The sequence below is a fragment of the Chrysemys picta genome, chromosome 2 (assembly GCF_011386835.1).
Source record: "Chrysemys picta bellii isolate R12L10 chromosome 2, ASM1138683v2, whole genome shotgun sequence".
NCBI classification, from domain to species: domain Eukaryota; kingdom Metazoa; phylum Chordata; order Testudines; family Emydidae; genus Chrysemys; species Chrysemys picta.
In genome coordinates, this window is record NC_088792.1 from 159,165,345 (window position 1) to 159,181,164 (window position 15,820).

General features: G+C 45.3%; 1 protein-coding gene across 5 annotated transcripts in view; it reads right to left on the minus strand.

Moving 5' to 3' along the window:
* XPO7 (exportin 7) overlaps positions 1–15,820 on the minus strand; it is an 86,248-nt gene that overhangs the window by 13,427 nt on the left and 57,001 nt on the right. For all 5 annotated transcript variants that reach the window (XM_008168652.4, XM_024105546.3, XM_065584602.1 and 2 more), the window contains 12 exons: positions 15,387–15,552; positions 14,374–14,447; positions 12,144–12,263; positions 10,797–10,943; positions 9,139–9,311; positions 8,304–8,497; positions 7,434–7,539; positions 5,846–5,981; positions 3,783–3,856; positions 2,621–2,701; positions 1,602–1,665; positions 184–292 (listed from right to left, as the gene is read on the minus strand). In XM_008168652.4, the coding sequence (XP_008166874.2) occupies positions 184–292; positions 1,602–1,665; positions 2,621–2,701; positions 3,783–3,856; positions 5,846–5,981; positions 7,434–7,539; positions 8,304–8,497; positions 9,139–9,311; positions 10,797–10,943; positions 12,144–12,263; positions 14,374–14,447; positions 15,387–15,552 (1,444 nt within the window). The remainder of the gene's footprint in view (positions 1–183; positions 293–1,601; positions 1,666–2,620; positions 2,702–3,782; positions 3,857–5,845; positions 5,982–7,433; positions 7,540–8,303; positions 8,498–9,138; positions 9,312–10,796; positions 10,944–12,143; positions 12,264–14,373; positions 14,448–15,386; positions 15,553–15,820) is intronic.

Below are 15,820 nucleotides of genomic sequence, written 5' to 3' on the forward strand. Positions count from 1 at the left end.
TATCACAGCAATCCCTCCCCCCTCAAGACTTCTCTCCCTTCCTGGTGGGGCTTCTGCGGTTTCCAATAGCTTTTACTGGCTAAGGCATCACCTTCCACAGTCAAGGGGACTAGAACATTTAAGAGCCCTGTGTACAAAAGTTAGCAACCCAATTTCCCCATTTGGTAACTGGGGTTGCAGTACCTAAGTCCACCATGAGGAGGCGCCCAAGTGCAGTGTAGAAAGTAGTCCGACATCTCATGTCAGTCAGGTTGGACTGATTGTTAATACCCAGGAATGAAAAGTGCTCACTCTGTCAATGAAAAAGCAAAGTTAACAGTGAGTGGCAGGTTTACAACAAGGCTTATATATTAGAGGTTCATGGGCATTTAGGGGCCCCTGATTGTTTTGACTCATACTCTGTTCTTTCAAGGGCCTTGGCAGGACTGAACCACTCTGTTTACTTTGCTAACCACTTTACTTCTGCGGCTAACCTCAAAGAATAAATCATTAGAGGGCCACTCTCCCCAGTGCTGCGTGTATTACAGAGATAACATTAACACATGTTCTTTGGCAAGGATACTTGGCCCTTTACCTTTAGTCTGAGGATTCCGAAGTACTATATAAACAATTAAGTCTTGCTACCCCTCCAGTGAGGGAAATGAATTTCCTCATGTGTAAGATAGGGGTGGTAAGAGGTTAGGAGAATTGCCCAAGGTGTCACAGCGAGTAGGTGACAGACCCAGGAGTCCTGATTTCCAGGCCATTGATCCTATCATATAGGTATTTCTAGGAGTCATCATATCCAAGCACCTGTGGTTGATATTTCCTCCCAATGAAAGCCAGGAAAACAATTTAATGCAATGTTATTTATTAATTTCCAGTAGCTCTGCAAACAGTAGAGGACCAGATCCAGGACCTGCACAAGTACAGGAAACCTCCAAGGAAAACCCTTGAGTGCTGTTGTAACTGGTGTTGATTCTGAAAATGATCTTTGAGTCAACACCCCAGAACAGTATGAGAACATACTGCATTGCTGGAGGACCACCTATTGGCAGACCTGTAAGTCCGAGGTCCTGGCCTCTGCGGCAGCTAAACATCCTTTGGCCCTTTCCCCCCCAAAGGTAGGGGTGTCTATTAGATAGAAATGTGACCAGGATGCTAGAATGCTATTACATTTCATCTCCCTGAATTCCCAAAGTAGTTCCATCTGGATACAGTGTTCTTCACTTTCTGCCTTTAGGCTGTAGCAGTGCATCACAATGCCATACATTCCTCCCCAGAGTTGGCTGCCTTTCAGTGACGGGAATGACTGAGTGAGTGAGAGAGAGAGTCCTGTATTATGTTTGTAAAGAAGCAGGAATCATTTGGATGAGAGGGACTATATAAATCCAGGACGTCAGAATTAAAGTGCAGGCTTTGGAAGGAGGCAAAGAGAATAGAGAACATCATCATAAAACAGTCTCTTATGACGCACGTATTCGGGAGACTTATAGTTACACTGCAGAAGTGTCTCTGCGTGTGAAAACACACAGGGCTGGTTCTTGCTTTAGCGTGCACGCAGGCACCTGCATGTGAGGGTTTGTTACATGAGAGAGGCTGGAAGGGAATGAAAGACTTACCGTGTGATTGTTCAGCATGAACTGTACTGCGCTCAGTTTCACCAATTTCCTAACACTACTGTATGTAGAAAGGGTGTTAAGGAAACAGCAAGCAGAACCAGTCAGTCACTGGACGGTTCCAAGTGCCTGCAAAGCACATACAAGGGAATACTTTCCAGAGTACGTACAAGTTTTACACAATGCTTTCTGGCCTTCTGAATTGTTTCTCTTCTCAACCACGTTTTTTTGGACCAAATCCTGTTACCAAGGCCTCGTCTATACGAACAGTTGGTGCGCAGCAAGCCGGAGTGTAACTCTACAGTGCACAAGCCTTCCATGCAGTAAGTGTCTGTGTGGACCCTGCTATCGCGCATTACAAGTTCTGGAACGCGCTGGGATCTATTCTGCTTTGAAAGAGGACGCTGCACATTTTACCCTATTCCAGGCTCCATTTTCATCTTATTTTGGAAGGAAGACGTAACCCCAAGCTGTACTATGCTCTTCGACACCTCAGCAGCACACAAATGAAGGCTGTGGGCAATAAGCTATGAAGTAGCCATGACCCATGGTTACAAAGCCTACAATACTACAGCCATCTACTGGGATTCTTTGCAACCAGGTGAAAAGGGTACCAAGTGTCTATGCTCTCTTGGCTACTCAGATGTTTGGGGGCTATGGGAAATTGCAAATCGGTGAGTGAGGGGTGGGAGAGGTGTTTTTTTTTCTTTTAGATAAGCCAAGTTCACATGGAGAGTCAGCCAAGAATTGGGAGAGTGGATGATGGATGATAAAGTCAGGCCCAATATTACGTGGTTGGAATTTGTGGTTGGAGATGCCTCTCTCCAGCTCTAGGAAGTTCCTGGTGAATTGACAGACCTACCGGAGCATCCGTTAAAGATGCATTAGCTCAGTGGATGGCAATAACTAATGGACTTATGCAAAATGCTCCCATTTCATCTGAACACACTGGTGTAGTGCTCCCCAAATTCCACCGTAGAAGTGTGTTCTACACACCCAGGGCTCTCTACAGAAAAGGATATCCAATGGAGAGGTCATTGAGAAGCTGCAGCGTCTTGGAGGTGATAGGTTCGCATCGACCCCAGTACTTCAAGTTGGTGATGCTAGAGGAGAGGAGAATAAGAACAGGTCAGAGGGACGGCTTGGATTTCTTTTGTTGCAAGGTGAAATCTTCCATCAAACGTCACCCAATACCATCTCCACCCTCCAAGAAGTCACAGACATCACAAGCCACAAAATATTGGTATAAAATTACTGTACTTACATTTGGTTGACTAGAAAATTATCCTTCAGATAATCTTCACTACTTGGGTCCCAAGCTACACTGGCCCATACCCAGGCCCTTGGAATTCTGTGGCACTCCAGGGCTGATTTCTGCAGCAAGGGTAAGAGAATTCTGCGGCAGTGACAACATGCAGACGTATGCAATTCTGCACCTGCACCATCCACTGTCAGCTGCAGAATTCTAGTAGCCCTTGCTTCTTCCAGGAGAGCCATTTAACCCCTTGTGGATGTGCAGCTCAGGTGCGCAAGAGTGGACAGGCACCATGCACACCAAGGCAAAAAAAGATGTGCGGAAAGCCGGTGGCCATGTGCATCCAGGCACTTGGAGCTACTGAAGTGGTTAAAATTCTAATGGTGTCTGCCAAAAAGACACGACAAAACCCAATTGATGTGTTCAATCTGGAGGCAGCTGCCAAGCAACTGGCCAAGCAGGGAGTAGCCTACTAAAGTGGAAGAGTTTTAAGAATGGTACTGGCACTACTTTTGTACTGAGTTCTGCTATTTGAAAAGAAAACCTTTGAGAGAGCAGTCCCCTCCCCACAGTGCTTTCTTGGCTTGTGATTGGCAATAATGGTGTGGCAGTGAACGATAGTGGAGACTGCTCCTTGTAACAATGTCAGACAGCGGATTAAGTGGGCACTGGAATAAGAATCCATCATCCTCATGTAGCTGGCAGGGGATTACATTTGTGTGTCTCCATGGCCCAAACTAGATTCCATGGTGGATAAATAACCCTGGATGCTGCACAGGACCTAAACCCCTGGCCACAGCCTATAATTCTCTCAAATAGCCAGAGGTTACTTTCTCAGTCTGAACAACACTGTCTTATATTGAGGTTGTCCCAGTTACACTTTCAAGTGAACCCTGGGATCCCCGATGACTGCAAGCAGAAATACTTACATTTTCCCTATGAAGACGCTCAGGACCATGGTCTCGTCATTCAATCCCAGGACCTCAGAGAGACGGCGGTACAGCTGGAAGGAAAAGAGAGCAACACAAGTTAAAAAGAAGCCAATGGAATTAGTGATACTTCTGCGGTAAGAGGGTGGGACTCTACTGGGGATGCAGCCTGAGCTTAAAAATAGCTATTTCGTTTCCCTGAGCACTAGGGCCTCCGAGCCGTTAAGCATGGAGAGCGTTTGATCCATGACCCACATTTATGAAGTGGCACGATAGCTCTTTCATTTTCTTCCCCGCTCTATGCAGCACTGATCCAGGGATCTATCTAGTCCATGCTTTTCAAGACCACCAAGAGAAGGTTCCTGCCCTGAGGCACTCCCATTCTAACTTAGACTGATACGCTACATGGGGTAACAGGTCAAACGAGAAGAAAATGTTGTTGACCTGCACGATTTTTCCATCCTCCTTTTCATTCTAGCGAAGTTCATCCCCAGCCAGGCTCACAGCAGCTACAGATGCTGTATACAAAGTGTGGGCATTCACTTTCTTTCTGAGAAGGGGGATTCCCATAGCTCCAATACGAATGCAGTTCCTCTACTGACAGCTATGAGTTCAAAGAAGCAATGAACTCTGCACTCATATCCCTGTGATCTAGCCCCACTCTCAAACACTCTTAAGCCCTCTGCACCTTCAGAAGCAAGAGTGTCACCCTGGTGCTTTAATCCGTGTTCCTGGGCGATAGTGAATTATGGGTTATCAGAATGGCTGAGAGCAGGGCCGGCTCTAGGCACCAGCAAAACAAGCTGGTGCTTGGGGCGGCACATTTTTAGGGGCGGCATGGCTGGCGCCAGAATGCTGTCCCTAAAAATGTGCCCTGGCCGCCCTAGCTCACCTCCACTGCTGCTGCCATGGCGCGCGAAACAGCTGATTCGCGCGCCGCTACTCGCCCTCCCTCCCAGGCTCTCAAACCTGGGAGGGTGGGGGAGCAGCGGCAGGCGAATCAGCTGTTTCGCGTGCCGCGGCGGCTCGGGGTCTCCCCCTCCCTCCCAGGCTCTCAAACCTGGGAGGGAGGGAGGGAGAAGCTCTCAAACCTGAGGGGGGGGGGGGGAAGAGAAGACTCCGAGTGGCCGCGTTCTCCCCCTCCCTCCTTCCTAGGCTTGAGACCCTGGGGGGAGGAGGCAGGGCTGGGGATTTGGGGAAGTGGAGGAGTTGAGGCGGGGCCGGGGGTGGGGTAATTAAATAAGGGGGGAGGGGGGCAGCCAAAATTGTTTTTGCTTTGGGCGGCAAAAATCCTAGAGCCGGCCCTGGCTGAGAGTCAATTTTTGGAATAAAGATGGCATAGTTTCTCTCAATTCCCTTTTCCTGGGCTACTTTAAGCTCCAAGTACACAGATGTTAACTTCCAGTGTATCTTGCGAGAGAGAACACAGCAGGAAAAGTGAGAAAGGCCCACTTCCACAAACCCTTCCTTGTCTGCAAAAGCTGCCCTTTTAGGCAGCCAACGTGTCATGTTTCACCTCAGCGCAAAGGCTAGGGGTTTTTCAGAATGTCTGGAAAAAATTCCAGTAGGTTTTAACCAAGTATCCGAACTCCACCCCAGCCCTAACACCTCTCTTAGGAACTTATATGGCTCCCCATTATCCTAAACACTGAGAGGCACTCAGATCCCAATGCATTTCCCCCCTCATGTCATCCCTGTGAAGTAGGGCAGGGCTATTAACTCCCATTGTACAGATGGGGAACTGAGGCACAGAGAAGCTAAGTGACTTGCCAAAGGTCACACAGGAAGCCTGCGGTGGAGCAGGGATATGAACCCAGGTTTCCTAAGTCCTAGGTTAGTGCCCTAATCAGACATTATCTTACTGAAAAGCAGTGCCAAAGCTGCACTGCTGAAGCTATAATTGTAAGACTGGGAATGCAGAAAGCAGGAAGGATGGGGGCTGCTAATAAGCTTTTTCTTAAAAAGACAAGAGCAGATTAAGAACTAGCAGCTCATATGCCAAAAGATGTGAAGACATTATGGTAGCCAGCAATGCCTCAAGGCTGCATGGTAGAGGGAATTACCTTGGAGGATTTCTGCACCTGGTCTCCAATGTAGATCTTTCGGAACTGCTCAAAGAAGCTCAGCATGGCAAGCTCCAGTTTCTCGTTCCCAGCCTGTGCCAGGCGAGAGTCCGTCAGGTTCATCAACTGCAATACCCTGAAGGGAGGGAAAGAAGCAGCAACAGATCTACCAACCACTCCAGGAGGACAAGAAATACCAGCCTGCCTGAACACTGACAAGGGTGAGCAGAAAAGCGATTTCAGGCAGCTGGTATCATTTCGAAGCTGCATATGGCTGAGAACCCTTTTTGCTCTCTAGAAGGTGGCGTGGTGGGCCAAGAGCAATCGAAACACAGGAATGAGGTTACGTTAAACTAAAGAAGATGACCCCACCCTCCCATGAAAAGGAGCCAGCAGAAGGCTATGCACCACTTAAGTCCCACTTAAGATATGGGCAGAGGGTGGGGAGGGGAAAGGGAGAGGCCTTGGTGCCTACCCTCCATACAGAGGGGAATTTTCACCCCCCTATAGAGCTTATCAAATGCCAAGGTTCAGTACATTCTCTGAGCTATCCCCTGAGCAGAAGCCTCCAGCTCTCATTACAAGACTGAAGAGGCATTTAAGGGGTCACCTCCACCCCCACCACACCGATTTTTGTTATGGCCACGTGGGGCTTATGGATAATGCCCATGAATGATCTATTGGGGTAAGAAAGGGTTTCACTGATTGAGGTTATAAACACGTGGTGGGGGGCAAAGCAAAGGTCAACTCTTTTTTGCGAAGTGGCCCAAAACGAATAGGGAGAGAAAAGGTTAAAGTAAACAGACTAATATGAGAAAGTCTCTTGTGTATAATATAAACGGAGGGCCACTCAAAATGTTTGAGGTCTCATATCTTCCCTCTACTAATGCACCAACTGCAGGAGGAGCTAGTGCCTGATTTACAGTTCCTCATTAACAACACTTATCACATGGCCACCTTCCATAAATTCTCAGATTCAGTCCTCTTGATCCCAGAGAAGCAGAATTAGCTTATGTTCTACATGGAATTTTGCTCAGCTTAGGGTTGTTTAAGAGCCATAAACTACATATTAATTACCTATACCAAATAAATCAGTAACTGTGCTAATAGAAGGCTTAAACGGTTCTGAAACAAGCTACAAAAATGTACCGGTGCCACCTTGTATAAGAATTCCATCCACTGTAAGGTACTGCGATATTCACAAGATATTTACTGTCAAAGCCACTTTGGGTGATATCAGAAAAAAACATCTTTTCCCTAAAAAGAACCAGCATGCACTGGGTTCTACTCTACCGTGGGCATTAAAAAAAATAGGAAAAATTCCACCCTTACATACTGTCCCCATGCTTATTTAGATCCCTTGCCAAACACCTATGCAGACATCCAGGTTTAGACAAATCCCACAGAAGTTTGCTCAGTGGGTCTAGCCACTGCTATCAAAGTCTTTGTTCGAGGGCCAATTCCATCCAGTTATTTTTAGCGAGAATAGAAGAGGGAAGGGAGAACACTTAACGCCCCAAAGAGAATTACTACCATGCAGCCACAAGAATGGAACATAGCGCAGCTAGAAAGCATTCAACATTCCTACCGACAAACCAACTCGCCGTCCATTGCATCCTGCTCATCTGTGCTGGCGAACGAAACCCTGCCACCAATCACTGCCCCGATGATATAAACGAGCCATGTCAGGCGCCCTGAAGCCAACAGATGACATCAGAAACAAACACTTCACAGGCCACGTGGTAGAGAGAAAGGGATTCTTCGGGTTTTTCCTCTGGCAAAGCCAGGGTTCACGAAGAAAAAGATTTCTTAAGAGCATATTTTATTCCTCTGATCAAGAAGCTAAAGTTATGCCAGTGTTACTTGTTTTTCCACTAAGTGGAAAAACATGTACAATTTCCAGGATCAGAACTGTAGTCTGTTTGCTTCAGAGCATCATTTCAAGCTACAGTGTGCTCACAACTTAAGATCACCCTCACCCCAGGAAATTCCTTTAATACAAGACCAGATTCTGTAGACTTTGCACATACAATAATGTTTCCAAAAGGGGAGCACTCATTCTCTGAAAGCACACGAGGCTGATATGACAGATAACTCAAGCCCTAACCATCTGAAGTTGTACTGATTTAATTACAGCAGTGTAGTAAAGCAGCATAGTAAAGCAGCCCAAGGCCCACCCAGTGTGGATACATTTATACTGGTGTAACTTATTCCCAAATGGGACGAAGGTTATACCTGTGTAACTACAATAGGTAAAAAACCCACCCCTCTAACTGAAATAGTTATACCTGTACAAAAGCTGTGCACAGACCAGGCTGAATGCCCATTTTCTCAAGGGAATACTTGTAGGATCTCTCCGGATATGATTCTATCAGGAAAATGGGCTTCTGGAGCTGTAGTTTTTGGAAGGGGCAAACTGGTCAGGGCTCCCTGGCCACTGTTCTGGGAGTGCACTCACCTTCCTGCACTGCGATGTCCATGGGGCTGGCGGTGGCACTCTGTAGCAGCTCCTGGTAAGTCTGGGCTGACTGGTCAAAGAGCTGTACGAGGAGAGCACAGGTCTTTTCATACTCACACCGGCCAATGGTGGACAGCTGATCTAACTGCTGTTGCACAAGGCCAGTGTCGTCTAGTGGATCTTCCAACCCGTCTCTGCATGGGAAGGAAGCAGCATTATAAAGGAGCTTTAATACCAGTGCTAGCCTAACCCACAACACAAGCTTATTTCCAGCATGGAAGACACCTCTCCTAGGCACATGGCTATTTTTTAAATCTGATCATCTGATCCTTTGCCTCTAGTAGCAGTCATGGTGGAGCATTGCACAGACTGATGTAATACAACCAAGCGATCATCACTAGTGTCCTCTTGTTTTATGGGCACAGAAATAACTAACAGAATTGGCAGGGCCATTACAACCTGCAATGAGTAAGTTCTTATTGCAGGCTTAAGACAATATTTGTCCAGGGCTTTAGAACACACCACTTTACATGTTTAAGCAGTGCCAAGTATTAAGGCATCTGGTTTTCATTGTGCTTTAGTGTTTTCCATCTTTCATATTTTGGTTTTCTTCCATCTAATAAATTAACTTTAATTAAAATATACAAGGAGGGCACATCTGATTCTGGACATCCCTACCAAGACACTCCATTGACAACCAAAGCAAAACATCCCGGGGCCAGAGTCAACACTCTATTTGCCTACACATCTAATGCCAAAGACCCTTGCGAGATTTTCCCTTATGTGCTGCAGGCACTGTGGTAGAAGTGTTCATGCGTCTCTAGGCTTCCCTTACCTCAGTATGATGTGCACAGACTCCAGCCTGGACGTGATGTAAGCTTTCGTGACTTCTGGAGTGTATGTTTCTAGCATATGAGGCTCTGTGGCTTTAACATATGGCACTGATGCTGCCAGCCGCTGCCATAGGCTTAGCAGATAATGTACGCTGTTCGGTGCAAACTCCCAGTGCTACAGATACCAAGATAGAGAAAGGAAAGGAAGCCAGTGAATTTAGGATCTTGCAGAATGTCACATTTGTCTTGAACGGTTTGCTGTAGGAGAGCAGATATTCAGAGGCTTTACACAGGATGCTTTGATGCTTCATTTTCCTATATAGCACTGAATTTAAGTCAGCATCCAAATTCCAGGAGCGCCTAAGGAAGAGAACTGTTCAGCAAAAGAGCCAGGGATACTCCAAAATAACTTTCATGAGATATAGCTGAGCTGAAGCCTTCAGCTCCCAGTGCAGGTCTGAAAATACAAGCTTGCAGGATTAGATATAGAACCTTGGTGCCCTCCCTCAATCCTAACAGTCTTGCTGCTTTCTCTCCTCTTTCATCTTAGCATTGTAGCGTAGTGAGGAAAACATGCACTGGTATTGCAAGGATACAGGCAGTGCAGGAATCATCACTTGCTGAGCTCCATCTCTATCATGACTCACTGTGCACAGCTTCTCTAACGCAGCCCCTTCAGTGGTATACACCTTCCACAGCTCAGGGAAAGCCACAAGAGAAGGACTGTCAAACTCTGCTGCACTAGACTTTCAATTCTGGAGACCTGGGTTAAAACAGGTTTTTCTTGAAGTCATTTGGGTGGCCTGGTCCAGCCACTGCTGCTGGACTCCTACATAAGAAAAACAATTCTGTCCTAAAGGGAAGTTACATAGCTGCACAGTAATATGCATAATTACTGACATTTACATTACATAAAGGCAATACAGCAACACACAGTTCTGGTTTGATGAAGCGCCAGTAATACAATTTAGTCCCTCACCTGGGGCCATGCACACACAGCTTTCCTGCTTTTTAATATCCTAAACTGTTTTATTCAGAGCTCTTAGAAATCTCTATTGTTCTATCAAACATGCCCAATCCTAACTCAAGCTGTAAAATTCCAATGCTCCTGTTTGCCTCCCACTAAACCACTGAATTCACAAGTCATCCTAACACTTGATATTTCTAAAAGCTACATACACCCCAATTATCTACAGATCAAGCCTGCCAGTTTGCAGTAGCTATCATGGAAGAATTTTTAAAATACCATTTTATTTTGTACAGAGATGTAGTTGTATGCTGCACAGCAACAGAACACACAGAGGCAACCTCTGCATGATATTGATGGTATCAGCAGTAGAACCACCCTCTAAACTACATTTTGATAATGGGTTGAGGCATTATACAAAAATAACCTTGAATCAGCAGTTGCTACTGATGGGACATGGGAAAAACTTCAGAGCTGTAACTACAACCCTCCCCTCATGTGTTTTTCAGCCAGAGTTCATAATACGATCAATATTGCACTGCCAGACTCTCCTGTTACAAAGCCTGTGTGAATGCTGCAGTCTTCTTGCCATTGGGCCTGACAAATTGGCATAGCTACTACAAAGTAAATGCAAGGAGGGGAACTGCTCCATTTTGAGAGGCACCAACAAGGCCAAATGCAATGAGTTCCCACCTGTAGGCTGGTCACGGTGAAGTTGGCAATGAGTCGGATGACCTCAGGGTAGTTTTCCACCTTCACCAGCTCTCCCAGTTGATAGTTGCTTTTTAATCGAGCCAGCAACCTGCAGAACTCATGGTAATTGTTTGGGTCTGACAAACTCTGGGGAGGAAGAGAACAAACAGTATGTCAAATCATGAGACAGGTAGCACTGTCTAGTGTTTTAGAGCACAGGAATGGGAGTTAGGAGACCTGGTTTTTATTCCCAGCTCTGCCACAGACTCATTACGTGATTTGGCAAGTTATTTTATCACTCTGTGCCTCAGCTCCCCCATTTCTAAAAAAGGGGTAGTGCTTGCCCACCTCTAAATTGCTTGGAGCTCCTTACATGCAAGTGCAAAGTATGATCTCTCAAAGCCACATGGTACAGATCACCAGCTAAAACGAAACCCTACCATTTATGGCAGACCTTGGAACACGTCTAATGTCTGGCATCCAAAACACCAGCCTGCAACACACTTAATTCCCAGTAGCAAATTACACAAAGTTTAAACCACAAGACTCAAGTATCATTCTTGAGAAAAGGAAAGGTAATCTTCTTCCAACACAGATAAGTGATATTTAAGTGATTGGGAGCAGGAAACTAGAGGAAAGAAGTTAAAGAAGACAGACATCTTTCTTCCTTGGCCAGTGCAAGATTGTTCCCCTAAGCATATTTTCAGCAGTTTTGTCCAGTGAAAGTCTCACCTCTCTGTTCTATAGTGGGGTAAACCCCACCATTAGTCTCCCAAGCCTTACTGATTTCAGTGCTGTGAAGTTTACCATATATTTAGCCTAAATTTCATACCACTTTGTCTGGTTCTAGCCCTACATACCATACCAAACAATTCGCTTCCATCCCTGGGGTTTACACTTTTTAAACCTTCACCTCTGACCGTTATTCTCTCCTCTACCTTTTAGTCTCCCATTTAAATGAACTATACATATTTAGTTCATTAAACATTTTAGTTGCTCTTCTCTGATCTCTCATCATCTTCCTCTACATTTTTCTTGTAACGAGGGTGTGACAGGTTCCCCCCGGGGTGCCGCCTGGAACTGGGGTACATACAATCCAACAAGATATTAATGTCTAGCAGATCAAGACATTTAGAATGATACCTCACAAGGCATATTTTGTACAAAACGTATCCTAATTACATGACACAGGTGAATATTGGAGTGCCAGGGTGTGTCAGAAGGTCTAATTTTTTTTTTTTTTAAACAGAAAAACAGGTTCCCTAACAGAAGAGTAGTTTATGGAAGCAAATGCAGTAAATTGGACAAGGAGTACTCTAAGAAATACCTGGCTTCCGATATGCTCACCTGGGGGTTTTCCAGTATTCGTTTAACGCCATCAACGAGATGAGACAGGAACTTTGCTCTCTCTGCATTGTTAAAAAGGGATCTGCGGACAGAAGCTATCTGGACTAAGCAGGACAAGACCTAAAGGAAGCAAAAGGAATAAAGTGGAAAGACTTTATTCAAACTGAAGGGAATGGTTTGAGTTGTTTCCCTTTCCAGAGAGAGTAGTTCATTCAAGTGTTCACCATACTCCTTAGCAATCCAACTCAGTTGCTATAGTTCAAAGGATGATTTTATAATGAAGCAACCACCTCCAAATGTTCTCTCTATGAAAAGAGAAAAATAGGAGAAATCCAGTGGAAACAAGCAGCAGGGATTAAGAGACTACATTATACAAGGATCATCTCTCCAGCTTCAGGGCTCAATGAACACCCAGCTTTAGGAAGGCCCTTCCAGCCTTAAACTCCATTACTACGTTACAGTCTCCACTGTGTTGTCATGTGGTGACAGAGAAAAAAGATTTCCCCAAATGGTGAAAGCAAAAACGCAGGTTGTGCCCTCTCATCCGACTCGTGTCATCTGTCATTGTGTGTAAACAAAGGCTGACTTGAAAAATACTGGCAGTGGGAGGAAAGCCTGCCAGCCTCTCCATACAAGAGTTTACCATGGTCTAGGGAAAATATGAGAGAAGGAAGAATAGCAAGATGCACATTTGTTTAAGTTAAAGCGCTCCCATCTCAGCCTCTATTAAGCTGAAGGTAGATTCCAAGGATGCAGTTATGCAAGTGAATCCATTACCACACTGCTGAATGGGATTATGAACTTCATGAACATTAGAAGCAAATTAATTATAGACTCTTCGCACTGAGGCGAGCCCCGATTCCCCCAACCAGCCTAAGAGCTACCTGCTCTGCTGTTAAAGCCCCTCTGATTCTTGCTAGCTCACACTTTTAATGATCAAAGCTCAGAGCAATTACTGGCTTAATTGTTTTAAATTTCTGCTTAACAGTGTGTTTCTTTTTAAACTCTCTTGAATAACTGAGGCTTAAATCTCAGACTTGGCTAGCAGTATATAATGAAGTGACCAGCTCTGTCCTACCTCTCCTAGAAACATCCTTTTGAAGAAAGATCCTCCCTTCCCCAGCCAGAGTTAAGAAGTGTTTCCATTGCAGCATGCGTCTATGTTAACTAGAAAAATATTTAGCCCACAGTATTTAAGTGCCTATACAAGCAACTGGTCCAGTTCTACCCCATGCTGAAATATTTAGTGCTTTTAAGGGAAACAATCTACCAACAGGGAAACTATGTAAGTTTCTCTCCTCCCTTCCTTTCTTTGCCTGTTATGACCAGCCTTGTTGATAACTAATTTTTAAGGTTTCTGGAGCAAAGATGTTTAATGCTTTGCTGGGCTTCTTCCTGTACAGCACCTGAAGGGCATTTGCTGATTCTGCTTCCCACCAGACCACAGACGCACACAGATCAGAGCAACTTCCAACTGAGAAACATCTTAGCGTTGGACTCTTGCTGACTGAGCCAGCGTGAGAGAAGTTTCCTGGATTTGAATGCTTTATGCACACAGAGTCCAGCCAGAGTGAGCAACTCCATGCACTGACAGTTATTGGATCACCTGGTTGCTGGTAGGCAGACAGTATTTTAAAAGAAAACATCAAATCACGTGAATCCTTTACTTGGGCTGATGCTATTGGCCCTTTCACCATGTGGGAACACAGTCTTGTCTAGTGGATCGAGAATGGGACTAGGGGTCAGGCTCTTGGGTTGTACTCCCAGATTTGCCCCAGACTTGCTATGTGATTTTGGGCAAGTCATTTCAACACTCTGCTTAGCTTTCCCAGACTACAAAATGGGCATACCATCACCTAGCTCCCTCACAGGCAGTTGGGAGGCTTCATTCACTTAGAGCACTTTGAGATTCTCAAACGGAAGGGGCAAAAGAAGGGCAGAGTAGCAATATTTCAAACAAATGGGGACTGCTCCTTAATCCACTCCAAAAACACTGGAGGTACCAAAACTATCAACACTAAGGAGGCTTGGCACAGTCTCCCTTTGGTCTTTATGGGATAATACTATATTATCAAAATAAGCAACTGTTCTGAACATATTCTACATCATTTTAATCGAAAGGCCAGTATCTCAGGCCCATATACCAATGAAGTCCTTCGATATGGCTCTCCTGGTGCTGTAAATGCTTTCTGATATTAGGCGTCATAAGAACCATGAACTCTGAACTCACCAGAGGTGAAAACGATGGAGGGATGGAATGATACAGGTCAAAAAACAACTGTAGGGTCGAGGAATCCAAGAATGCTGAAACAGACAGAAAGGAGCACCTTACTGTGAACATCTGCATTATTGCACTCTGTGGAATACTTTGTTTACAAAGACACTTTTATGCTTGTCTGTCAAACTACAAGGGCATCCACACTCTTTGCGCTAGAAAAGATTACATGATGCAAATGTTTTCAAAGAATTATAGTGCTATACTCCAGAGCCTCCTCCTCCAGAATACACATATTAACCTGAGAAATATAGAAGGGCATTTAAATGAAGCAATCTGTGACTGCAGAATGACTGCTAAGGGCCATGAGGATGTCAAGGATGGACGCTGTGCTCCAGGTGTCCCTAACCACCCCCCCAGAAGCTGGGCTTGGATGACAGGGCACGTATCACTCAAAGTGGCCCTGTTCTTTTAATTACTTCTGAAGCATCTGGCACTGGCCACTATCAGAGACAGGATACTAGGCTAGATAGACCATCAGTCTGACACAGTACAACCGTTACATCCTTAAGTGACAAGTGCAGAGGTACTGCCAAATAGTGCAACATTGTCTTAACAATTGCCTAGTTAGGGAATCCCATTTTGAAGGTGAGTGGCATGAGAGAAGCTCTGGATTTCAGAACTGACAAGGCTCCTTTCTGACTTATTTTCTTCCTTTCTACGAGAAGTGTACTGAAAAAAAAAAAATTGAGCTGTCCACATAAGCCAAATTTGTGATTTCTGAAGTTCACATAGTGTACGATTGAAGGGCCAGGAGGAAGGGTGCTTGTGTGGTTTTGGGCCAGCAATACTAGCAATATGAATCACATCTGTAATCAGGTTAGGGGACAATGGGGCTGTACACCTGGTTCCCTGACACAAAGGTCTATTTATATACTGTGGACAGAGCCTTGGCCAGCCAGCATACTTTCATTTGGCACACTGAAGAAGATAAGCCCGCTTCCCCCACCCCCCCCCCGGAGCATTACCTGATCTCCAACTGGTTGGAATCTGCACTGTGCAGAGATCATCTGAGGACTCATCTGTTGACGTGCCAATGAAATCAAAGTTCAGGCAGTTGTGTGTGAGCTTGAGTAGCTGCATGAGCAGGCCGTGTTGGCTTTCATCATTCAAGTTCAGGTTCTTCCCTGAAGCCTACAGAACACAGTGGATAAAAAGAACAATGCAGTGGCTGAGGCAGGAGCAGAATTCCATTTCAACAGGAGATGACATTTGTAGGTATCACATGCCACCTTCATGTCAAGGCTGAGACAACACCCTAAATATCCCTGGTGCCCCACACTTTTACAACAAAGAATCTGTATTTGGCTTTTTAGTCCTTACATGAAGAGGGTGGACAGTGCTTCCTTTTCACTCAGTTCTCCTTGTACAATAGAAGGGCAGCAATGATTGCCAGCCAGTA